Here is a 26,466-nt window from a genome sequence, read left to right on the forward strand (position 1 = left end):
GGGGTATTGGGTGGGTTTTAGAGTAGGGTTGGTTGTGTGGATGGTGGGTTTTAATGTTGGGGGGGATTTGTACTTTTTTTTTACAGGTAAAATAGCTGATTACTTTGGGGCAATGTCCCGCAAAAGGCCCTTTTAAGGGCTATTTGTAATTTAGTGTAGGGTAGGGCTTTTTTATTTTGGGGTGACTTTTTTTATTTTGTTAGGGGGATTAGATTAGGTGTAATTAGTTTAAAAATTTTGTAATTGGTTTATTATTTTCTGTAATTTAGTGTTTTTTGTTTTTTTTTGTACTTCAGATAATTTAATCTAATTGTATTTAATTTAGGGAAATAATTTAATTGTAGTGTAGTGTTAGGAGTAATTGTAACTTAGGTTAGATTTTATTTTACAGGTACTTTTGTATTTATTTTAGCTAGGTGGTTATTAAATAGTTATTAACTATTTAATAACTATTGTACCTAGTTAAAATAAATACAAACTTGCCTGTAAAATAAAAATAAACCCTAAGCTAGCTACAATGTAACTATTAGTTATATTGTAGCTAGCTTAGGGTTTATTTTACAGGTAAGTATTTATTTTTAAATAGGAATAATTTAGTTAATTATAGTAATTTTATTTAGATTTCTTTTAATTATATTTAAGTCATGGGATGTTAGGTTTAGGGTTAGACTTAGGTTTAGGGGTTAATAACTTTAATATAGTGGCAGCGACATTGGGGTCGGCAGATTAGGGGTTAATAAATGTAGGTAGGTGGTGTCGATGTTAGGGCCGGCAGATTAGGGGTTAATAATATTTAACTAATGTTTATGAGGCGGGAGTGCAGCGGTTTAGGGGTTAATATGTTTATTATAGTGGCGGCGACGTTGGGGGCAGCAGATTAGGGGTTAATAAATGTAGTTAGGTGTCGGGGACGGCAGATTAGGGGATAATAAATATAATGTAGGTGTCGGCGATGTTGGGGGCAGCATATTAGGGGTTCATAAGTATAATGTAGGTGGCGGCGATGTCGGGGACAGCAAATTAGGGGTTAATACGTGTAAGATTAGGGGTGTTTAGGGGGTAGACATAAAATGTATTTCCCCATAGGAATCAATGGCGCTGCATTAAAGAGCTTTACGCTGCTTTTTGGCAGGTGTTAGACATTTTTTCAGCCGGCTCTCCCCGTTGATTCCTATGGGGAAATCGCGCATGAGCACGTTACACCAGCTCACTGCTAACGTAAGCAGCGCTGGTATTGGAGTGCGGTAAGGAGCAAAATTTTGATAAACGCTCACTTCTTGTCTGGGTTGTAAAAACCCGTAATACCAGCGCTGTCTGTAAGTGAGCGGTGAGCATAAACTGCTCGTTAGCACCGCATAGCCTCTAACGCAAAACTCGTAATCTAGGTGTTAGTTTGCATATAATACCAGATATTTAGGCTCTCATAAACGTTACCAGCTTTCTTTACTGCTAAAATTCTCTGCACAGTAATTTATTATCATCAATGTAAAAATAAAACTAACAAGCGATGATATAACAAGAACTATTATATACAGTTCCTATTATCTTAATCAAGTACGTAATATATTATAGACTCCGGTGGTAATAAAGTATACTATCTCAATGGTTACATTATAATTAGTCATATTTATTGTGAATTGAAATTTGGAGTACTGTAGAAAGTATCAATATATATAACATGTGACATTTCATTTCACTACTATTGGTATCATATAGTACTTTAACTTAAACATCCTCACCACTTGGGTAAACAGCACCTGTATAATATGGCAAAATTAACATATAACAAACTTACTTTAAACCATGGTGTAATAGATTGATTTATATCCCAAGACTTTTCAGGATTATTTCAGTCTAAAAGGTCTATATTATTTTTTCCCTATTTATATGGAACATCGCAATGTGCCATAATCACCTACTAACATCCACAGACAATATATCCAGACTAAACTTGATTAAACTACACTGCTAGGACCTCTGCATCTATAGTGGAATATTGGGAATTCTAAGAAATTATTGATTTGATGACTATGAATTAACAGCTACATCCTAGGCCATTTAAATTATAATCACTGTTAAATCTCAATTAATACAGTAGGAGTCCTAGCCCCGTGAATTGCAGTATATTGATCCTTTTAAACTAACCACGATATCGCAATTCAACCCCTATTTAGGTTAGACGTTATTCCTGTGCTTTTAATTGTGTTATCCATTACTTTAATTGCCCCAATAAAAGTTATATTTTAATTTTTTCTCCTTAAATATCTGCCACCTATAGCTCACTGTGTCTAGTCCATTACTAGAGATCTAGAGTGTTTCCAAGTGTACATTCTTTGCGGTCTTGTACTGCTTTTTTGACAATAGTAGTCAGTACATAGCACCTATTGTGAAATACTATATAACAGGGAGGAAGGATATAACATAATACCACTTCTTACCAATAATCTTTATTCACATTAAGTTCCCTTTTATTTTAAAAGAAGTGCCATTGGGCCCCCCTTCTCTTGTAGATAGATAGATACATAGATTGATACATAGATAGATATAGATAGATAGATAGATAGATAGATAGATAGATAGATACAGATAGATACAGATAGATAGATAGATAGATAGATAGATAGACATTGAGATGATAGATAGATATTTGACTAATATTTAGCATACTTTGTTGCATATATATATATATATATATATATATATATATATAAATAATCCACTGAAATAAGTGCACTCCCACGAACAGTAAATTTAAATTCTGCCAGGGTGCTATAGAAAGTTCATATATCCAAGTTATAACACAAGCACTCACTGGACTTGATACAGGTGAAATAAAAAGTGTTTTATTCCATATAAACAAGTGACGTTTAGGGGTGTTAACCCCTTCATCAGACCAATGTTAGTCTGATGAAGGGGTGAACACCCCGAAACATCACTTGTTTATATGGAATAAAACACTTTTTATTTCACCTGTATCAAGTCCAGTGAGTGCTTGTGTTATAACTTGGATATATATATATATATATATATATATATACACACACACACACACACAGATAGATAGATGATAGAGAGATAGATGATAGATAGAGAGAGAGATAGATAGATCGATATAGAAGATAGATAGATAGATAGATAGATAAAGCAGAAGCTATATGTAGACATTGATTCTTTTCCTGATGGATATATTTGTGCGTTTTGCAGGTACACATGATGAGTGAAGCTGGGTTTGAGTCTCGTCTCCTGCAAGGCGTTCTGTATAGAGACCTCCCAATGCGCATAGAGGTTTTACAAGCCCTAAAGATTTTGCACCAATATGGACAACTAAAGGACTCAATGAAGACTTTCCAGACCCTTATAACGGTGATAAACCAAAGAAGCCTAAATCTAAAGGTATTTCCCATCTTTATTCTATGCCAGTGCTGTGCCCGTGCTATGTCGTTGCTCAGAGCACTTACATCTTGTTAGACTTCAATAAAATGTGTTAGGAGCAGCCGTCTATATATTAGTGACAGAGTTATGTGTCATTAGCTGTATTATGTGCCTCACGTGTGCTCTTACATATGTCTGTAACAGGGGACAATCTAAAGTGTAAATATCAGGGGTGCAGGGGCCCTGATGCTCTTATACCTATTCTGTACCCCCCCCCCCCCCTTTACTCCTCTCCTTGCTCTGCATAGATCACAGAACATGTAAAAACGATCTTTCATATACAGAGCAGCTGGCATTTATGTAGATGCTGCGGTAATTAATCAAGCAACCCCTAACAAGTGGATATAAAAAGTCTACACACCCCTGTTAAAATGTTAGGTTTCTGTGATGTAAAAAAAATGAGACAAAGATACATCATTTCAGAACTTTTCCCACCTTTAATGTGACCTATAAACTGTACAACTCAATTGAAAAACAAACTTAAATGTTTTAGGTAGAGGGAAGAAAAAATATAAAAATAAAATAATATGGTTGCATACGTGTGCATGCCCTTAAACTAAGACTTTGTTGAAGCACCTTTTGATTTTATTACAGCACTCAGTCTTTTTGGGTATCAGCATGGCACATTTTGACTTGGAAAGATTTGTCCACTCTTCTTTGGAAAAACACTCTGTCAGATTGTGAGGGCATCTCCTGTGCACAGCCCTCTACAGATCACCCCACAGATTTTCAATCGGATTTAGGTCTGGGCTCTGGCTGGGCCATTCCAAAACTTTAATCTTCTTCTGGTAAAGCCATTCCTTTGTTGATTTGGATGTATGCTTTGGGTCATGCTGAAAGATGAAGTTCCTCTTTGTGTTCAGCTTTCTAGCAGAAGCCTGAAGGTTTTGTGCCAATATTGCCTGGTATTTGGAACTGTTCATAATTCCCTCTAGCTTAACTAAGGCCCCAGTTCCAGCTGAAGAAAAACAGCCCCGAAGCATGATGCTGCCACTACCATGCTTCACTGTGGGTATGGTGTTCTTTTGATGATGTGCAGTGTTGTTTTTGCGCCAAACATATCTTTTGGAATTATGGCCAAAAAGTTCAACCTTGGTTTCATCAGACCATAATACCTTTTCCCACATGCTTTTGGGAGACTTCAGATGTGTTTTTGCAAAATTTAGCCTGGCTTGGATGTTTTTCTTCGTAAGAAAAGGCTTTCGTCTTGCCACTCTACCCCATAGCCCAGACATATGAAGAATACGGGAGATTGTTTTTTTTTTTTTTTTTTAAATATGTTTATTTATTTTTCCATCAGTATCAATAAAACTATAACAGAGCTCATTTGCTCACATTGTGCACCACGCAGGGTAAAAAAGAAAAGTTTTTCCAGTCATGTATACAGAAAAAAAAAAAAATAGATATCTAACATTTATACCTACATAATAACCAGGATCCATGCCCATTACCTTATGGACATCACACAGTAAATAAGAATTGTAGGTAAACAAAGAGAGAGAAAAAAAAAACAAGATACCATGTTACACCTAAATACAATTGTTGCATATTATTCTCATTAACCTGGTCAAAAAGTAGTAGAAAGAAGAAAAAGAGAAGAAAGGGAAGAAAAAAAAAAAAAAAAAAAAGGGAAAGCCTCCTCCTCCTCCACCACCCCGAGAGAAGGTGTCTTAGGGTCTTAGGGTCCCCCATTTTTCAGAGCCAAGATACTGGAAATAATTCTCTTAATATCAGGCCTTCAAAGTAGTCTGTTTTGTGGAATGCCTTAGTAAGTATATATTGCATGGGAAGCGGGTATGTCTGTATAATATTTTCCCATTTGTTAAAAAAGCGTTGGGTTGGTTTGTTATATAGGTTTGAGGTATTATATTGTTCAAATATAATCTGTTGTCTCACTGCTTCTAGGAATATCTTAAAGGATAATGTTCTAGTCTGCTTCCAATTTCTTAGAATTAGATTACGACCTATAAGTATAATAGTATTAATCAAATCATAATTCTGGACTGTTATGTTTAGAAAAAAAATATTTATAGGTTCCAGGACTAAATGTTCAGCGCAAAATTTATTTAGCCAAAAGTTGACCTTCTGCCAAAATTGCCTTATTTTTGGGCATAACCAGAAACAGTGCATCAAATCTGCCCTAGGCATTGAACATTTTTAGCATATTCCCGTATTTTCTAAAGACCATACTGCCAATCTTTTTGGCGAAATATAAGCATTGTTGAGTAGTTTTAAAAAAGATTCATGCCAAGAGGAATGGAGGGGGGCTTTAATCAGCCATTTGATACCCTGCTTAATATGATCCCCGCTAAGTTCTGGGAAATGTTTTGCCCAATAACCTATGTATTGCTCATTATTTAATTGTCCTTGCTTTGCCAATAAAATTTTGTATAATAATGATATTGAGTGCTTTCCTTGCTTATATACATTGATGTAATCTTCAATTGGTTTGAAACCAATTCCCAGTTCCCTAACTTAGCTTTCTTGTTAGCAAAGTGGCGTACTTGAAGGTATGCGAAAAAACTCTTCTTGGGGAGATCAAATTCTCTGACAATACTCTCAAAGGTTCTTAAATTAAACCTTTGATCAAAGACTTGTAATAACTTATCAAATCCTTTATCCGCCCATTCTTTAAATACCTGATACTCACATCCAGCAATAAACTCGGGGTTCCCTCTAATCGGGAGATAGCGAGAAATATAAAAATTAATTTTAAGATATTTACATGTCATTTGCCATGCTTTAACCACGTTATATATACTGATAAACCTTTTGATGTTGTCTGGGAGTTCTATAAAAGTACAGTGTAAAATTGCTTTACATACAAACGGATATATTAAGCTCTCTTCCAAGATTAGGTTCGTTAGTACCTCGGTTGACAGAAGCCAATCCACCACATTCCGTGCCAAGATGGCCATGTTATATAATTTAATATCCGGGAAAGCTAGCCCCCCATGGTCCCTCAATTGTGACAATTTTTTAATAGCTATCATATGTCGCGACTTGCTCCAAAGGAATTTAGCACATAATTGGTTAAATAATTTAATATCTTTTACCTTAATGAATAATGGTAAGTTATTCATAATATAAATTATCTGAGGGAATAAGATAGATTTGATCATAGCTATTTTAGCTGACAGAGAAATGGGGAGTAATGCCCATCTTTGCAACTTACTTTTAAGTCGAGAAAAGAAGGGCGTAAAATTAAGTCTATACCAACAGTTTGGATCTTTATGTAACATGATTCCTAGATATCTAATCTGCGTGACCTCTCTTAGCTCATATTGTGCCTTGCTATCCATGTTTTTGTATATCCATAAAATCTCCGATTTGAGCATATTGACTTTATAACCCGAAATACTACTAAATAAATCTAATGCCTTGAACGCAATAGGAATATTTCTATATGTTTGTTGAAAATAGAGAAGTAGGTCGTCAGCATATAAGGCCAGCACAAACTTCTGGGATCCTATCTTTATTCCCTCCAATTCTTGTCTGAGATAGATTGCTAGAGGTTCAATGGCCACATTAAATAGGAGGGGTGATAGGGGACATCCCTGACGCGTTCCCTTCTCTAATTTAAAAAACTCTGATTGGGTATTGTTAACCAGTATCGAGGATATGGGGTAGTTGTATATAGCTCTAATAAATTCAATCAATTTACCTGAGAAGCCAAACTTTTCAAGGGAAGTGTACAAATGTTCCCATATTATAGAGTCGAATGCCTTCTCCGCGTCGACCACAACTATAGCAAGATCATCATGATACTCTGGTTTTTCCTTATGCAATTTGTTCCAAAAATATTCTATTAACATATATGTTTTACGAATGTTTTTTGTTGGTGATCTGTCACACATAAAACCGGCCTGATCTTGATGTATAATTTTACATAATATTTCCTTCAGGCGATTTGCGATTATTACAGTTAATAATTTATAATCTGTATTCAACAGAGAAATGGGTCTATATGACCCGGGGTCTGATAAGATTTTGTCTTTTTTTGGAATAAGGGTTATGATCGACGCGGAGAAGAATCGAGACATTATTTTCCCATCTATGAAATATACATTAAATAAACAAGTCAGTATGGGTGCTATATCTGTCTTCAACATTCTATAGAACTCCGCCGGTATTTGATCAGGCCCAGGCGCTTTTCCAAGTTTAGAATCTTCAATTGCTTTTATAACTTCGGCTAATGATATGGGAGCGTTTATTGACTTGACTTGCTCTGCGGTAATCTGTGGACACTTAATCTTATCCCAGAATATCTTACTCGCTTCTGTATCTATAGTTTTGGCAGCATATATATTCTTGTAATAGTCTAGGAAGACCTTCCTGATATCACTCGTTTGGGTGAAGTTCTGGCCTCCCCAGCTAATATTCCCGATCACATTCTTCTGATTCCTAGCTTTGTCTAGCCTAGCCAGATATTTGACAGATCTCCCATAGCGTCCGCCGTATATGGCGTTCATTCTAGCTTCCTGTTGTATAATTTTTGAAGCCATAAATAGGTCTCTTTCTTGACGTGCACTGTGATATTTGTCCCAATACTTTTTTAATGGATTGTTTATATAGTTTTGATATGCCCTTGAAACCGTTTTTGTCAATTGGTTTTCCCGAGCTCTAATCTTTTTTTTTTTTGTTAACCATGTATAATTTGATCTCCCCTCTTAAAAAAGGCCTTTGCTGCCTCCCAAAACACCTCATATTTATTTGCATAGCCTTGATTATTTATACAATACTCACGCCACTTGCTCTTTATCCACATTTGAAATGCTTTATCATTTATCATGTACTTTGGAAAATAAAAATTATTTCCGTTAATTCCCTGACATCCTCTATTTCCTACTGATAAAGTTAATATAGCATGGTCCGATAGTGTAATTTCACCGATTTCTGCACTCACATCGTCTCTTAATAGGGCGTTGGAAATAAAAAAAAAATCAATACGGGAGAAGGATCTATATGCGTGTGACTCACAAGTAAAGCTTTTACCCGCAGGATGGTGGATACGCCATATGTCATGAAGTTTTAATTCCTTACATATTTGAAAAAACAATCTAGAGTTCTGTGTTGGTCTACCCCTCTGCCTGTAAGGGAATCTATCCAATAAAGGTATTGGGGTTAGATTGAAGTCGCCCGCAAGTATTACATTAGGTGATTCATGCAGAATTAATCTTGCAATTATATCATTCCAGAACAATTGGTCTGAGGTGTTAGGGCCATAAACATTGCACAGTACATATTTTACATTAAAGATTTCTATGTTAAGGATAATCCATCTATTATTAACGTCTAATTGTATATCATGAATTCTATATTCCAAATCCTTACTAATTAGGAAAGCAACCCCTCTTTTCCTCCCGGCACAATCTGATGCTATAACTTGCCCAACCCATTTACACTTAAGTTTCTGAGCTTCAGTACTTTTGAGGTGTGTTTCCTGCACCAATGCTATATCAGGATTCAGTTTGGCAAGATGCTTAATCACTAACTTCCTCTTTTTGGGTGACGTGATCCCGCCTATATTCCATGAAACAAACTTAATCATCCTCATCTTGTTTGTCTGAGTGTATTAGTACCCCTCTAGTGCGCAATTTAAAATGTATGTATATTTGGGGGAGGAGGGGGGTAATAGAGAGTACAAGAGAAGGAGAAACAGAGAAAAAGAGGCAAGAGAAAGAGCGAGAGAGAGAAAAAAAACAAAAAGAACAAAAAGACTCCCTAAGTATTAAAAACATTTTCGAACTCGGAAACATTTGCTTAAAAGGTCCAAGATAAATTGCAGAAAAAAACAAAGACAACCTATATTATGTTCAAGATATTTGTCGCATTTTACAAATTTCTCTAGCTTCGGTTATATTATTTATAATGATGTTTCCTCCTGGTTCCTCCAGGATTATTCTGGCAGGGTACATTAATCTGGCCTTGAGCCCTGCATTGATTAGTTTAGAACAATATGGGGCCAGCTCTTTTCTTTTCATTGAGGTTTCACTAGAATAATCTTGGAACATCAAAATTTTTACTTGACCCAGAGAAAAATTCCCTAGTTTCCTATAAGCTCTTAAGATGTTAATCTTATCTTGATAACTTAAATACTTTATCAAAACAGGTCTGTTGTGATTTTCTCTCATGTTGCTTCTGTTTGTGCCTAATCGGTGTGCCCTTTCAACTACAATGGGGGCTTTATCAGTGGAAATACCCAGAGCTAGTGGTAGTGTGGAGCTAGCAAAAGTTATTAGGTCTAGGTAATCCTCATTCTCTGGGAGGCCAATAATTTTTAAATTATTTCGTCTTGAACGATCTTCTAATTCATGTATTTTGTCTTGTAATGTAGTCAGTATTTTGCTATTATCTGCTATGCTTTTTTCTTGTTTATATAATATGTCTTCATTACTAGACACTCTCTCCTCCACTTCAGTAAGGCGGGTAGAGAATTGTTTTAATTCTATCATTATGCTTGCCATTTGATTTTTAAGCATTTCGAATTGTGGCAAAAAAATTTCGGACATTTGAGCTACCAGGGGCTGGGTATCATTTTTAGGTGTTGTGAGTTCTAAGGCACTATCTAGATGTGTTTCAGATGTTCTTAATCTTCGGGAGATTGTCACATGTACCACACAGCCAGTACTTGCCAGATATTCCTTGCGCTCTTTTAATGTTGCTTTAGGCCTCCTGGTAGCTTCCCAGACCAGTTTTCTTCTCTTTTTTTCAGCAATTTTGGAGGGACGTCCAGTTCTTGGTAATGGCTGTCTTCACTGTGTTCCATGGTATATCTAATGCCTTGGAAATTATTTTCTTTTACAAGATATGACGAGTCCACGGATTTCATCCTTACTTATGGGACATCGCCTCCTGGTCAGCAGGAGGAGGCAAAGAGCACCACAGCAGACCTGTATATATAGCTCCTCCCTTCCATCCCACTCCAGTCATTCTCTTTGCCTGTGTTAGTGATAGGAAGAGGTAAAGTGAGGTGTTAGTTTAGATTCTTCAATCAAGAGTTTATTATTCTTTGTGTAGTGCCTAAGTGTGCTACTTTGTGTTAGGGTGTAGCCTAGACCAGATCAGTCTCTTCAGTTTGCTAAAAAGAGAAGCATCTGGTGGCTTCAAAGCAATGGGAACTGGAGGAATCCTATTTTCTCTGTGCCTCCCATGATATGTGCTGCCCTTCAGATGATGGTCTTAGCATATTGCAACTAAGGCCCGGTATGTCTCCACTGCTTTACAGGAGGGAACTGCAGAACCTCTTGAATGTGGGACTGATCATGCTGTTCGTTCAGCTTTCAGGTATGTACAGCTATTTTATTCTGGGACAATCTTAACTCAGAAAAGGAATGTATGAATTGCCTATCATATAGGAATTAAACCTGATTTCATTTGGTGGTACAGGGTATTTCAAGGGACAATGTGAAATGCTAACTGTCAGTGTCACGTAGTGGGGCTAAGTAGGTTCATTTGGCTCCTAGAGTGACGTTATTTTTTATTTAGGGCTGTTGTTACGCTGGGGATTGCTGAGAAAATTGGCTTAACTTCGGTCGAATGACCGTAATTTGTTAGCGTGTTTTGTATTTATGTTTGACTGCTGTGAGCAGTACTGGGTAGTTTCAGGATTACAGTCACTAATTGATTTTTTATTTGCGGCCATTTTTATTTGGTTAGAGGCCTTCTCTCTGATTGCCACCCATGAGGGGCGGGGCTAACTTTGCCCGCTTCAGACCGGTTGCATCTTGAAGCCGCGCTCTTACTTCTGGCTGAGACTGCAGAGGACGTGTTTCCCGGACGCTTGTCAAGACCGCATGGTTACATTACTTAAAGCAGGCGGTCTTGAGCGTCCGGGTGTTTGACTGTGTTGTGTCACTGTGTCGAGGGGGCAGGTAGGCGCCGCAGCGGAGCTGTGGCGAGGTGCACTGATTTACTATACTTCTTTTTGACAATATATATGAGTATTTTAAAGACACAGAACGCTTCTATGCAAAGCATAACAGTAGTCATAGTAGCGATTATAAGCGCATTAGACGTCAAACAAGCTTATAGCTGCCTTAGTTTTTAAACATAAAACGGTTCCATTTTTATCTGTTTTTGTTTATACAAAAGAAAAGATAAACGTTTACATAGACAGACTGTACTTTTGTCATTTATATTAATAGTACCATATTCATTCTAGTTTGAGATATGGATTTGGAAAGTGTCATATGTTCATTATGTTTGAATGCCGATGTGGAACCCCCTGTTACTTTTTGTCCTTCATGTACTGAGAGGGCTTTACAATTCAAAGAACAAATTTTCTTTAATGCAAGTACATCTAAGGATGTTTCTAAGCCTGATGAGACTCAGGGTATGCCGCATCTTTCTCCCCAAGCGTCACAACCTTTAACGCCCGCCCAAGCGACGCCATGTTCTTCAACTGTGTCCGCTTCATTCACTCTGCAGGATATGGCGGCAGTTATGTCATCCACTCTTACAGAAGTTTTATCTAAGTTGCCGGGGTTACAAGGCAAACACAGCAGGACAGAATCCCCTGTGGTCCCTGCTACTTCTGATGCTTTGATGGCTATCTCCGATGTACCCTCCCAGAGTTCTGAATTGGAGGGTAGGGAGACACTGTCTGAGGGGGAACTGTCTGATTCAGGAAGTGCAATGCCCCAGTCAAATTCAGACGTCATGTCTTTTAGATTTAAACTTGAACACCTCCGTCTGTTGCTGCGAGGGGTTTTGATGACTCTGGACGACTGTGACTCTATTGTGGTCCCACCAGAGAAATTGTGTAAGATGGACAAATACCTAGAGGTCCCTTCTTATTCAGATGTTTTTCAGGTTCCTAAGAGAATTTCGTAAATTGTTGCAAGGGAATGAGGAAGACCGGGTATCCCGTTCTCTCCTTCCCCTATTTTTAAGAAAATGTACCCTATAGCTGACACTGTTCGGGACTCTTGGCAGACGGTCCCTAAGGTGGAGGGAGCTATCTCTACCCTAGCGAAGCATACAACTATTCCTATCGAGGACAGTTGTGCTTTCAAAGACACCATGGATAAGAAGTTGGAGGGTCTTCTCAAAAAGCTATATTGTTCATCAAGGGTTTTTATTGCAACCAGTAGCCTGCATTGTAACAGTCACGACTGCGGCTGCTTTTTGGTTTGAAGCTCTAGAAGAGTTTCTTAGGATGGAGACTTCTTTGGAGGAAATACAAGATAGAATTAAGGCTCTTAAGCTGGCTACTTCTTTTATTACGGATGCTGCCTTTCAGATAACAAAATTGGCGGCTAAGAGTTCAGGATTCTCCATCTTAACACGGAGAGCCCTATGGTTGGAATCTTGGTCTGCAATGTGTCCTCTAAATCCAAGCTTCTGGCTATTCCTTTCAAGGGAAAGACCCTATTCAGGCCTGATTTGAAAGAGATCATTTCTGAAATTACGGGAGGTAAGGGTCATCTCATCCCTCAGGACAAGACATCTAAACAAAGACGACAGAGTAATTTCCGTTCCTTTCGTAATTTCAAAGGAATCCCCCCTTCCTCTTCCGCTAAACAGGAAGGGAATTACCCACAAGCCAAGCCCACCTGGAGACCCAACCAGGCTTGGAACAAGGGTAAACAACCCAAGAAGCCCGCTGCTGCTCCCAAGACAGCATGAAGAGGCGGCCCCCGACCCGGGACCAGATCTAGTAGGGGGCAGACTTTCTCTCTTTGTCCAGGCTTGGATAAGAGACATTCAGGATCCCTGGACACTAGAAATCGTGTCTCAAGGGTATCAGTTGGAGTTCAAAAATTCCTTCCCAAGGGGAAGGTTTCTTCTTTCACGATTGTCTGTAGACCATATAAAAAGAGAGGCGTTCTTATGTTGTGTAAAAGACCTCTCCACTATGGGAGTAATTTGTCCCGTTCCAATACAAGAACAGGGGCAGGGGTTTTACTCAAACCTTTTTGTGGTTCCCAAAAAAGAGGGAATGTTCCGACCCATTTTAGATCTCAAGAGTCTAAACAAGTTTCTCAGAGTTCCATTCTTCAAGATGGAGACCATTCGGACAATTCTTCCATTGATCCAGGAGGGTCAATATATGACTACTGTGGACTTAAAGGATGCATATCTTCATATTCCTATCCACAGAGATCATCACCAGTTCCTGAGGTTTGCCTTTCTGGACAAACATTTTCAGTTCGTGGCCCTTCCTTTCGGGCTGGCCACAGCTCCCAGGATCTTCTGATCCAGGCGTCGTCTTATCAGCTGACAAAGTCTCATGCCTACATTGTTCTTTCCTTTTTAAGGACTCACAGGTGGAAGGTGAATCTAGAAAAGAGTTCACTAATTCCACAGACAAGGGTTCCTTTCTTGGGAACTCTAATAGATTCTATATCCATGAAAATCTTCTTGATGGAAGTCAGAAAGTTAAAGATTCTGAATACATGCCGATCCCTTCAGTCCAATCCTCGGCCATCAGTGGCTCAGTGCATGGAGGTAATTGGATTGATGGTGGCGGCAATGGACATCATTCCGTTTGCTCGTTTTCATCTCAGACCTCTACAACTGAGCGTGCTCAGACAGTGGAATGGAGATTATGCAAATTTGTCTCCTCAGATAGATCTGGATCAGGAGACAAGAGACTCTCTTCTTTGGTGGTTGTCGCAGGATCATCTGTCCCAAGGGACGTGCTTCCGCAGACCCTCATGGGTGATAGTGACAACGGACGCCAGTCTACTAGGATGGGGTGCAGTCTGGAATTCCCTGAAGGCTCAGGGTGTGTGGACTCGGTTGGAGTCTCTACTTCCAATCAATATTCTGGAATTGAGAGCAATATTCAATGTGCTTCAGGCTTGGCCTCAGTTGGCTTTGACCAAATTCATCTGATTTCACTCGGACAACATCACGACTGTACTTGCATGTTCCCATTCACAAGAATCATCACAAGTTCCTAAGGTTCGCCTTTTTGGACAAACACTTTTATTCACAGGAATCATCACAAGTTCCTAAGGTTCGCCTTTTTGGACAAACACTTTCAGTTTGTGGCTCTTCCTTTTGGTTTTGCCACTGCTCCCAGAATTTTCACAAAGGTTCTGGGATAGCTGTTAGCGGTGCTTCATTCACGGGCATTGCTGTGGCGCCCTATCTGGACGACATCCTAGTCCAGACACCATCCTTCCATCAAGCAGGATCCCAAACAAGCATGGTGCTATCCTTCCATCGTTCTCACGGGTGGAAGGTAAGTTTACAAAAGAGTTCTCTAATTCCAAGTACAAGGGTAACTTTCTTGGGAACCGTAATAAATCTTTCTGACAGAAGTCAGGAAATCAAAGATTATCGACACTTGCCGAGTCCTTCAGTCCACTCCTTGGCCATCAGTGGCTCAGTGCATGGAAGTAATCGGGTTGATGGTTGCAGCAATGGACATCATCCTGTTTGCTAGGTTACACCTCAGTTCCTCTGCAGTTAAGCATGCTCAGGCAATGGAACGGAGATTATACCAATTTGTCTCATCAAATATTTCTGGAGCAGGAGACAAGGGATTCTATTCAATGGTGGTTGTCTCTGGATCATCTCTCCCAGGGAACCTGCTTCCGCAGACCATCCTGGGTGCTTGTGACAACAGACGCCAGCATTCTGGGGTGGGGAGCAGTCTGGGGTTCCCTAAAGGCTCAGGGAGTTTGGATGCAGTCAGAGTCTAATCTTCCTATAAATATTCTGGAGCTGAGAGCAATCTTCAATGCTCTTCTAGCCTGGCCTCAGTTAGCTTCGGTCCAGTTTATCCGATTCCAGTCAGACAACATAACAATCATCAGGGAGGAACGAGAAGTTCCTTAGCGATGAGGGAGGTAACCAGGATATTTCAGTGGGCGGAGGCCCATTCTTGCTGCCTGTCCGCAATCCACATACCAGGGGTGGACAACTGGGAGGCGGACTTCCTGAGCAAGCAGACCTTTCATCCGGGGGAGTGGGAACTTCATCCAGATGTGTTTTCCAGTCTGATTCTCAAGTGGAGTCAGCCGGAATTGGATCTCATGGCATCTCATCAGAATGCCAAGCTCCCGAGATACGGATCGTGGTCCAGGGACCCCCAGGTGGAATTGATAGATGCTCTGGCGGGTCCTTGGACTTTCATTCTAGCATACCTATTTCCTCCGTATGCTCTTCTTCCTCGGGTCATTGCTCAAATTAAGCAGGAGAGGACATCCTCATTACACCGCCCTGGCCTCGCAGGATTTGGTATGCAGATCTGGTGGACATGTAATCTCAGCCACCTTGGAGTCTTCCACTGAGGAAGGACCTTCTAATTCAAGGGCCCTTCCTTCATCCAAATCTAGTTTCTCTGAAGCGGACTGCTTGGAGATTGAACGCCTAATTTTATCCAAGCGGGGTTTTTTCTGAATCGATTTTTGGCCTCTATTTATTATAAATTATCAAAAAAGCCGTCAAAAAGCCACGCACCAAGTATGGGGCGATGAACAGCGGACTGTTGTTAACTAACAGTCATCGATCTCGCTGCTCTTCTGCTTTTTTACAGCTTTCTTGGTATACTGTCACTAAACACCCACACTTTAATACACTGTTTTACCCCTATACCGCCGCTCCCGGACCCTGCCGCAACTAAATAAAGTTATTAACCCCTAAACCGCCGCTCCCGGAGCCCACCGCAACTCTAATAAATGTATTAACCCCTAAACCGCCGCTCCCGGAGCCCACCGTCACCTACATTATACATATTAACCCCTGATCTGCCGCCCCCTATACCGCCGCCACCTACATAAAGTTATTAACCACTATCCTGCCGCTCCCGGACCCCGCCGCAACTAAATAAAGTGTTTAACCCCTAAACCGCCACTCCCGGAGCCCACCGCCACCTACATTATATTTATTAACCCCTAATCTGCCCCCCCTACACCGCTACCTACATTATATTTATTAACCACTAATCTGCCCCCCCCTACACCGCCGTCACTATATTAAATTTATTAACCCCTAAATCTAAGTATAACCCTTACACCCCCTAACGTAAATATAATTTAAATAAATCTAAATAAATATTCCTAGCATTAAATAAATTATTCCTATTTAAAACTAAATACTTACCTGTAAAATAAACCCTGTTTTTTGTAAGAGACAGGTTGTTGGGTTTATAAACTTCAGACACCTCTGCACCTTATTGCTTCCTTTCTCTTCTTGACTTCGGTCGAATGAATGGGTTGGGAGTGAAGGGAGGTGATATTTAACAGCTCTGCTGTGGTGCTCTTTGCCGCCTCCTGCTGACGAGGAGGTGACTATCCCATTAGTAGATGATCCGTGGACTCATTGTGTCAAAAAAGAAATAAATTTATCAGGTAAGCATACATTTTGTTTTTATTTATTTTTTATATAGCCTTTTTATTGGGGGGGGGGGTTACTTGTAGAATGGTGTAGTGTTTTTTTGTTTGAAAAAGAACTAAATCACTTTAGGACAATGCTCTACAAAAAGCCCTTTTAAGGGATATTGCTAGTTTAGTGTTTGAATAGGCTATTATTTTGGGGTGGGGTTTTTTTAAGTGGGGGTTTAGTTTTAAGAATAGGTATACCTGTTTTTTTATTTTCTGTAATGGTAGCTTTTTTTCAAGTTGTGGTATTTTTTTTCCCGGTAAGGTTAGTTTTTTTTTAGGTAAGGGTTACCTGTTAGGTTAGGAGGTTAGCTGGTTTAGATGTTAGGGTTAGATGGTATTTTGTGGTGACGAGTGTGGTGGTTTAGGGGTTTATAGGGTAGTGGGGTAGTTTGCTATGTGGAGGTTTGGCAGTTTAGGAGTTAATAGTGTAGTGGGGTAGTTTGTGACGTTGGGGTGTGGTGGTTTAGAGGTTAATAGAGTCGTTTAGAGCAACTGTTTCCTCCTGCCAAACTCGTTATACGACCTTTCAGGTTGCAAAAAAGTTTGATGGTTAAATGCAATTGTATTTGAGTGATCGCATTTACTTTCAACTTGTAATACAAATGGGACATTATCGCTCAACGCCACCCCTAGAAATTATGGGGAGCCTAAATTACCGTCAATTCGCACAATCAAATTAACGGTAATTTAAACAGCGCGCCACTTGTAAAATGGATTTGAGCGTAAATAACACAGCAATCTTGCAATCGCATTTACACTCTTTGTGCTAACGATATCGCTCCACTTGTAATTTGGCCCATTGTTTCTTATTTTAAGTTAACTAGGGAACTATTCTTCTTTTAGATATTCTTGTAAACATCCCATTAATTTAGTTTCTTTTGTATCTAAACTATAACATTTCAAAATGTATTTAGCTCCCTATGGCTGTTTTTGGAGTGGACTGAGTGCACATCATATGCCCCTGGCCACTCTCTCAGAATAAACTGGCTGCATTACCCACAGCATGGAGAGCACACTCCAGTGACACAGGCAGCTGACCACTGAGCACACTGGGTGGAAATCCCAATGAGGAATTAAAGGGACATGAAACTCAAGTTTGTTCTTTCATGACTCAGATAGAACATATAATTTTAATCAACTTTCTAATTTACTTCTATTATCTAATTTGCTTAATTCTTTAGATAGCCTTTGTTGCACATGGGTGAGCTTATCACACAAGGCATCTATGTGCAGCCACCAATCAGCAACTACTGAGCCTATTTAGATATGCTTTTCAACAAAGGATATCCAGAGAATGAAGCAAATTAGAGAATATAAGTAAATTGGAACGTTGCATGCTCTTTCTAAATCATGAAAGGCAAAATGTGGGTTCCATGTCTCTTTAAGTCTAATAAAAAAAAAAAACAGCAGCATAAGTTAGCTGGTACTTAGTTATATAAAATATGCTGCAAATACTGAAAACATAAAATAGAGAATTAATTATATCTATTGGCCGAGAGACAACAAGCTTGTGTGTAACTTAAAGGGACAGTCAAGTCCAAAAAAAAACTTTCATGATTTAAATAGGGAATGTAATTTTAAACAACTTTCCAGTTTCCTTTTATCACCAATGTTGCTTTGTTCTCTTGGTATTCTTAGTTGAAAGCTAAACCTAGGAGATTAATATGCTAATTTCTTAGACCTTGAAGACTGCCTCTAATCTGAATGCATTTTGACCACTAGAGGGCATTAGTTCATGTGTTTCATATAGATATCATTGAGCTCATGCACATGAAATTACCCTGGATTGAGCACTAATTGGCTAAAATGCAAGTCTGTCAAAAGAACTGAAATAAGGGAGCAGTCTGCAGAGGCTTAGATACAAGGTAATCACAGAGGTATAACTTGTATTTCTATAACTTTGTTAGTTGTGCAAAATTGGGGAATGGGTAATAAAGGGATTATCTATCTTTTAAAACAACAAAAATTCTGGTGTTGACTGTCCCTTTAATGGCCTCTCCTTTACTTGGGTCCTTAGCTGAAGCCTTTCCATGCTTGTTTATAATAAAACATGTAAAGTTTAAAAACAAATTATTGGGGCTTTAGAATAAAAAATCTGTTATAATATATTGTTATCTCTTGGTCATCATCTATATCCTTCCTTTATTGCATTAGGTGTCTGAGGATCGAGAATTTGTCTTTTCCTGCCTGAGATTTATGAATGATATGTTCAGAGGTCACAAGGACCTGGTGTTGGAGCTGCTGGTGACCTGTGTACTGGTCCATCCTTCTCTCAGGTATAGCAAATACAATTCCCTATATATCTTTTCACTTTTACAGCTATATACAATTATATACACAAAATGGTGAATCAATACAGATAAATAAATACATCTATCTGCAATGGGACACAAATACGTTTCCCTTAAAAGATGTACAAACATTAATCTTTGAAAATATATTTTTTATTACAAAATGGCATGTAAATTACCTGTCATGTCATGGTTCCAAGTCCATCCTACTAAAAACCATGGTGCACTTTAATATTCAACCATTAATCCAAAGTGAAAGACACTTACTGGAATGTTCAAATATTTCTATTTAAAGCCAGTGCCTACTCACCCTGATTTGCCTAATTATCTGGTATTATCTATAATATTAGCTGTTATATCCTCAGTGATGTCAGTGATAACATTACCTGACTGCCCATTACATGAAATAGGACCGTTCAGATCCAAATTCTCAATTGTTTTAGGAAGAGTTGTTGATTAAGATGTTGGTTTATCATTAGAATGAATTATTCAGCTGCTTTATATTATATTCATAGGAACACAGAATTTCAGTTTGCTGAGCACCTAAACCCAGACATTTACATTGTGTTTTTGAGGGAACTATTAAAGTTTTTTTCTGACATTTCTGGCCTATGCTTTTTAAATAAAGTTAAAATTGTAGACTTACAGTATGGCCAAGTTCTGCAATCTTACACATCTACGATGTGGGTTGAATTGCTCCTGTTTCTCTAATTATAATGAGATGTGAGTGTGTGATTGTTTTGTGTTAAAGTGTATCTATCTGCTCTTATTATCATCAATCTCAAAAATATATTTATAGTTGTGCTAACCAAGCACTGAAACTCTGTATTTAAAAATAGGAGGACTGACCATCTTCCAGTTTAAATACCTCATCCAAATATAGGTGCCCTTGAATATTATAAGTGGGACTCAAGTTATACAGTATTAGGACCAGTCTATATTCAGACATCTTTTAAACTGATTTTGAAATATATTGTATAATAATAACATAGAGGATTTTAGATTGGTAATATTCTGCAGAATGTTAAAGGGATAGTAAACCCAATTTCCATCTAAACGGGAGGAGAGTCCACAGCTTCATTCATTACTTTTGAGAATTATGAACCTGGCCACCAGGAAGAGGCAAAGACACCCCAGCCAAAGGCTTAAATACCTCCCCCACTACCCTCATCCCCCAGTCATTCTTTGCCCTTCGTCACAGGAGGACGGCAGAGAAGTGCCGAAGATCGGAGAGTCTCTTATGGAGGGTAGTACTCTTCGCATTCGGACTTGAGTTTTAAGTACTCCTGTCAGCCTTTCAGTGAGAGCCTGGGCGAAAGTTAGAGTCCGGAGATGCAGGGAGAGTCTTTCTTTGAAACCATTCCGACTCATATTAACAGCTCCACAAGCAATCAGCGTTGACGAGACTCGCTGCCTGCTTTCTACACTCAAGTCCATCACCCACAGCAGAGCTGTCTATATAGCTCCTCCCCTAACTGCCACCCCCAGTCATTCTCTTGCAGCTCTCGACAAGGGAAGTAGCTAGAGAGATGTGGTGAATTAGTGTAGTTTATCTTTAATCAAAAGTTTGTTATTTTTAAACGGTGCCAGCGTTGTACTGTTTTTTTTACCTCAGGCAGAAATTAGAAGAAGATTTTGCCTGAGGTTTTTGATGATCTTAGCAGGTTGTAACTAAGGTCCATTGCTGTTCTCACACATAACTGAAGAGTATGGAGAAACTTCAGCTGGGAGAACGGCCTGCAGAATTAACTGCCCTGAGGTATGTTCAGTATATTTTTTTTCTAGAGGATGATAAGAACTAGAAAATGCTGACAGTGCCCAATATAGTTAAGGTAAGCCTGATTGCAGTGATTTAATAACGACTGGCATCATGCTTACAGTAAAGGTTACTTTTCATATTACTTTCTATTATGGCTTAGTATGTAAAACGTTATATATATAAGGAACGTTTTTTACTGAGGTGATAAATCTTTATTTGGGGCCTAGTTTTCCACATGGCTGTTATTTCACTCCTAGGAATAGTTTTTTAAGGCCCTCTGACTTTGAGTGCATGGTGGGAGGGGCCTATTTTCGCGCTCTAATTGCGCAGTTGTTTCTTAATTCTGAGACATCCAGCTTCCCTGAAGGAGTCCCCTGACATATTGGACCTCTGTAAAGGGTTTTTGTGCCTACAAAAGTCGTTTTATGGGAAGGTAGGAGCCACAGTAGAGCTGTGGCAGTTTGCTTGTGACTGTTATAACGGTTTTTACCGTTTTTTTGCTTCCTTTTTGAACCTGAGGGGTTAATCATCCATTTGCAAGTGGGTGCAATGCTATTTTAGTCTATTATATACACTGTAAACATTTCATAGAGTTAACTGCTTTTTTCCACTGTTTTGCAGTTTTTGTGTTTGTTTTTTTCCCTTAAAGGCAAAGTACTGTTTTTTATATTCTGCTTTTTCACATTAAAGTGTTTTCAAAGCTTGATGGTCTCATTACTAGTCTGTTAAACATGTCTGACATAGAGGAAACTCCTTGTTCATTATGTTTAGAAGCCATTGTGGAACCCCCTCTTAGAATGTGTACCAAATGCACTTATCTTATTATAAGTTATAAAGACCATATTCTGGCTTTAAAAGATTTATCACCAGAGGAAATTAACAAGGGGGAAGTTATGCCGACTAACTCTCCCCACGTGTCAGAGCCTTTAACTCCCGCTCAAGGGGCACCAAGTACATCTAGCGCGCCCATTGCGTATACTTTACAAGACATGGCGGCAGTTATGAATCATACTCTTAAAGAAGTATTGTCCAAACTGCCAGGGTTACAAGGAAAGCGAGACAGCTCTGGGGCTAGAAAAAATACAGAGCTTTCTGACGCTTTAGTAGCTATGTCCGATATACCCTCACAATGTGCAGTAGCCGAAGAAGGAGAGCTTCTATCTGTGGGTGATTTTTCTGACTCAGGGAAGACACTTCAACCTGATTCTGATATGTCTACATTTAAATTTAAGCTTGAACACCTCCGCATGTTGCTCAGGGAGGTTTTAGCAACTCTGGATGACTGTGACGCCATTGTAGTCCCAGAGAAATTGTGTAAATTAGATAAATACTACGCAGTGCCTGTTTACACTGATGTTTTTCCAATACCTAAGAGGTTTTCAGAAATTATTACTAAGGAATGAGATAGACCAGGTGTACCGTTCTCTCCCCCTCCTTTTTTTAAAAAGATGTTTCCCATAGATGCCGCTACACGGGACTTGTGGCAAACGGTCCCTAAGGTGGAGGGAGCAGTCTCTACTCTGGCGAAGCGTACAACTATCCCTGTCGAGGACAGTTGTGCTTTTCTAGATCCAATGGACAAAAAATTAGAGGGTTACCTTAAGAAAATTTTTATTCAACAAGGTTTTATTCTCCAGCCCCTTGCATGCATTGCCCCTGTCACTGCTGCTGCGGCCTTCTGGTTTGAGTCTTTAGAAGAGGCTCTACAGGTAGAAACCCCATTGGATGATATCCTTGACAAGCTTAAAGCTCTTAAGCTAGCCAATTCATTTGTTTCTGACGCCGTTGTTCATTTAACCAAACTAACGGCTAAGAACTCAGGTTTTGCTATTCAGGCACGTAGGGCGCTATGGCTTAAATCCTGGTCAGCTGACGTTACTTCAAAGTCTAAGCTTCTCAACATTCCTTTCAAGGGGCAGACCCTATTCGGGCCTTCCTCAGGATACGTCCAACAAATTAAGGACCAAACAGCCTAATTTTCGTGCCTTTCGAAACTTCAAGAGTGGCGCAGCTTCAACTTCCTCTAATACAAAACAAGAGGGAAATTTTGCCCAGTCCAAGCCGGTCTTGAGACCTAACCAGGCTTGGAACAAAGGAAAGCAGGCCAAAAAACCTGCTGCTGCCTCTAAGACAGCATGAAAGATCAGCCCCCGATCCGGTAACGGATCTAGTAGGGGGCAGACTTTCTCTCTTCGCCCAGGCTTGGGCAAGAGATGTCCAGGATCCCTGGGCGTTGGAAATTGTGTCCCAGGGATATCTTCTGGACTTCAAAGCTTCTTCCCCAAAAGGAAGATTTCATCTCTCACAATTATCTGCAAACCAGATAAAGAGAGAGGCATTCTTACATTGTGTTCAAGACCTCCTAGTTATGGGAGTGATCCACCCAGTTCCAAAGGAGGAACAGGGGCAAGGCTTCTATTCAAATCTGTTTGTGGTTCCCAAGAAAGAGGGAACCTTCAGACCAATCTTAGATCTCAAGATCCTAAACAAATTTCTCAGGGTCCCATCCTTCAAGATGGAGACTATTCGAACCATCCTACCTATGATCCAGGTGGGTCAATATATGACTACCGTGGACTTAAGGCCGCGGGGTATAGCAGTAGCGCCTTACCTAGACGACATTCTAATACAGGCGTCGAACTTTCAAATCGCCAGGTCCCATACAGACATTGTTCTGGCATTTCTGAGGTCGCATGGGTGGAAAGTGAACGAAGAAAAAAGTTCTCTATCCCCTCTCACAAGAGTTTCCTTCCTAGGAACTCTGATAGATTCTGTAGAAATGAAGATTTACCTGACAGAGGCCAGGTTGTCAAAACTTCTAAATTCCTGCCGTGTTCTTTATTCTACTTCTCGCCCTTCAGTGGCTCAGTGTATGGAAGTAATCGGCTTAATGGTAGCGGCAATGGACATAGTGCCGTTTGCCCGCCTACATCTCAGACCGCTGCAACTCTGCATGCTCAGTCAGTGGAATGGGGATTACACAGATTTGTCCCCTCTACTAAATCTAGATCAAGAGACCAGGGATTCTCTTCTCTGGTGGTTATTCCAGGTCCATCTGTCCAAGGGTATGACCTTCCGCAGGCCAGATTGGACAATAGTAACGACAGATGCCAGCCTTCTGGGATGGGGTGCAGTCTGGAACTCCCTGAAGGCTCAGGGCTTGTGGACTCAGGAGGAGACACTCCTTCCGATAAACATTCTGGAACTAAGAGCGATATTCAATGCTCTTCAGGCTTGGCCTCAGCTAGCTGCGGTCAGGTTCATCATATTTCAGTCGGACAACATCACGACTGTAGCCTACATAAACCATCAAGGGGGAACAAGGAGTTCCCTAGCAATGTTGGAGGTTTCAAACATAATACTATGGGCAGAGGTTCACTCTTGCCATCTATCAGCTATACATATCCCAGGAGTAGAGAATTGGGAGGCGGATTTTCTAAGTCGACAGACTTTTCATCCGGGGGAGTGGGAACTCCATCCGGAGGTGTTTGCACAGTTGATTCAACTCTGGGGCAAACCAGAACTGGATCTCATGGCGTCTCGTCAGAACGCCAAGCTTCCTTGTTACGGATCCAGGTCCAGGGATCCCAAGGCAGCGCTGATAGATGCTCTAGCAGCGCCTTGGTCTTTCAACCTGGCTTATGTGTATCCCACGTTTCCTCTGCTCCCTCGTCTGATTGCCAAGATCAAGCAGGAGAGAGCTTCGGTGATTTTGATAGCACCTGCGTGGCCACGCAGGACTTGGTATGCAGATCTGGTGGACATGTCATCCCTTCCACCATGGACTCTACCGCTGAGGCAGGACCTTCTACTTCAGGGTCCTTTCAACCATCCAAATCTAATTTCTCTGCGTCTGACTGCTTGGAGATTGAACGCTTGATTTTATCAAAACGTGGTTTCTCCGAATGGGTCATTGATACCTTAATTCAGGCTTGAAAGCCTGTCACCAGGAAAATCTATCATAAGATATGGTGTAAATATCTTCATTGGTGTGAATCCAAGGGTTACTCATGGAGTAAAGTCAGGATTCCCAGGATATTATCTTTTCTCCAAGACGGATTGGAGAAGGGATTGTCAGCTTGTTCCTTAAAGGGACAGATTTCTGCTCTGTCTATTCTTTTGCACAATCGTCTGGCGGATGTTCCAGACGTTCAGGCGTTTTGTCAGGCTTTAGTTAGAATCAAGCCTGTGTTTAAACCTGTTGCTCCGCCATGGAGTTTAAATTTAGTTCTTAAAGTTCTTCAAGGGGTTCCGTTTGAACCTCTGCATTCCATAGATATCTAAGAAGCTTTTATCTTGGAAAGTTCTGTTTTTGGTAGCTATCTCTTCGGCTCGAAGAGTTTCAGAGTTATCTGCCATGCAGTGTGATTCCCCTTATCTGATCTTCCATGCAGATAAGGTAGTTTTGCGTACCAAACCTGGGTTTCTTCCTAAGGTGGTATCTAATAAGAATATCAATCAGGAGATTGTTGTTCCGTCACTGTGTCCTAATCCTTCTTCAAAGAAGGAACGTCTATTACACAATCTTGACGTGGTTCATGCTTTAAAGTTTTATTTACAAGCTACTAAAGATGTTCGTCAAACGTCTGCATTGTTTGTTGTCTACTCTGGACAGAGGAAAGGCCAAAAGGCTTCAGCAACTTCTCTTTCCTTTTGGTTAAGAAGTATAATTCGCTTAGCTTATGAGACTGCTGGCCAGCAGCCTCCTGAAAGAATTACAGCTCATTCCACTAGAGCGGTGGCTTCCACATGGGCTTTTAAAAATGAGGCTTCTGTTGAACAGATTTGTAAGGCGGCGACTTGGTCTTCGCTTCATACTTTTTCGAAATTCTACAAATTTGATACTTTTGCTTCTTCGGAGGCTATTTTTGGGAGAAAGGTCTTACAGGCAGTGGTGCCTTCTGTTTAAGCGCCTGCCTTGTCCCTCCCTTCATCCGTGTCCTATAGCTTTGGTATTGGTATCCCACAAGTAATGGATGAATCAGTGGACTGGATACACCTTACAAGAGAAAACAAAATGTATGTTTACCTGATCAATTTATTTCTCTTGTGGTGTATCCAGTCCACGGCCCGCCCTGTCATTTTAAGGCAGGTGTTTTTTATTTTTAAACTACAGTCACCACTGCACCCTATAGTTTCTCCTTTCTCTTGCTTGTCTTCGGTCGAATGACTAGAGGTGGCAGTTGGGGGAGGAGCTATATAGACAGCTCTGCTGTGGGTGATCCTCTTGCAGCTTCCTGTTGGGAAGGAGAATATCCCACAAGTAATGGATGAATCTGTGGACTGGATACACCACAAGAGAAATAAATTTATCAGGTAAGCATAAATTTTGTTTTTATTACATAATGATAACACGGAAGACAGGGTCACAGTGTGACGCCTTTTATCTTTAAAGAATCAAGGGTTAATATTCCTGGAAAGGGGATTATTGAAAAGGGGGGGTTTATACATGATATTGTTTATTGTGTCATTGCTGTGTTATGTGCGAGATGAGGCTCTGGCAATGTGTGGAACTTTCAGGTGACTTATGGGAGTGTTGTGCGGCCATTTTTGAGGCGCGTTTTCTCCTTAGGCAGGGGCGGTTCTTCCAGGCTTTCCATGTGACCGGGTGTGACTATCTCTCTTCTTCTGTTGATCAGTGGCG

At 40.0% G+C, this 26,466-nt stretch overlaps 1 protein-coding gene across 1 annotated transcript in view; it reads left to right on the forward strand.

Annotated features, from left to right (window-relative positions):
* The window catches only part of WDR97 (WD repeat domain 97), a 225,084-nt gene that overhangs the window by 103,254 nt on the left and 95,364 nt on the right, over positions 1-26,466 (forward strand). Inside the window, exons 11-12 of the mRNA XM_053708904.1 lie at positions 3,205-3,393; positions 18,927-19,048. Coding sequence (XP_053564879.1) covers positions 3,205-3,393; positions 18,927-19,048 — 311 coding nt within the window. The remainder of the gene's footprint in view (positions 1-3,204; positions 3,394-18,926; positions 19,049-26,466) is intronic.

This window comes from Bombina bombina, chromosome 4, assembly GCF_027579735.1.
Source record: "Bombina bombina isolate aBomBom1 chromosome 4, aBomBom1.pri, whole genome shotgun sequence".
Classification (NCBI taxonomy): domain Eukaryota; kingdom Metazoa; phylum Chordata; class Amphibia; order Anura; family Bombinatoridae; genus Bombina; species Bombina bombina.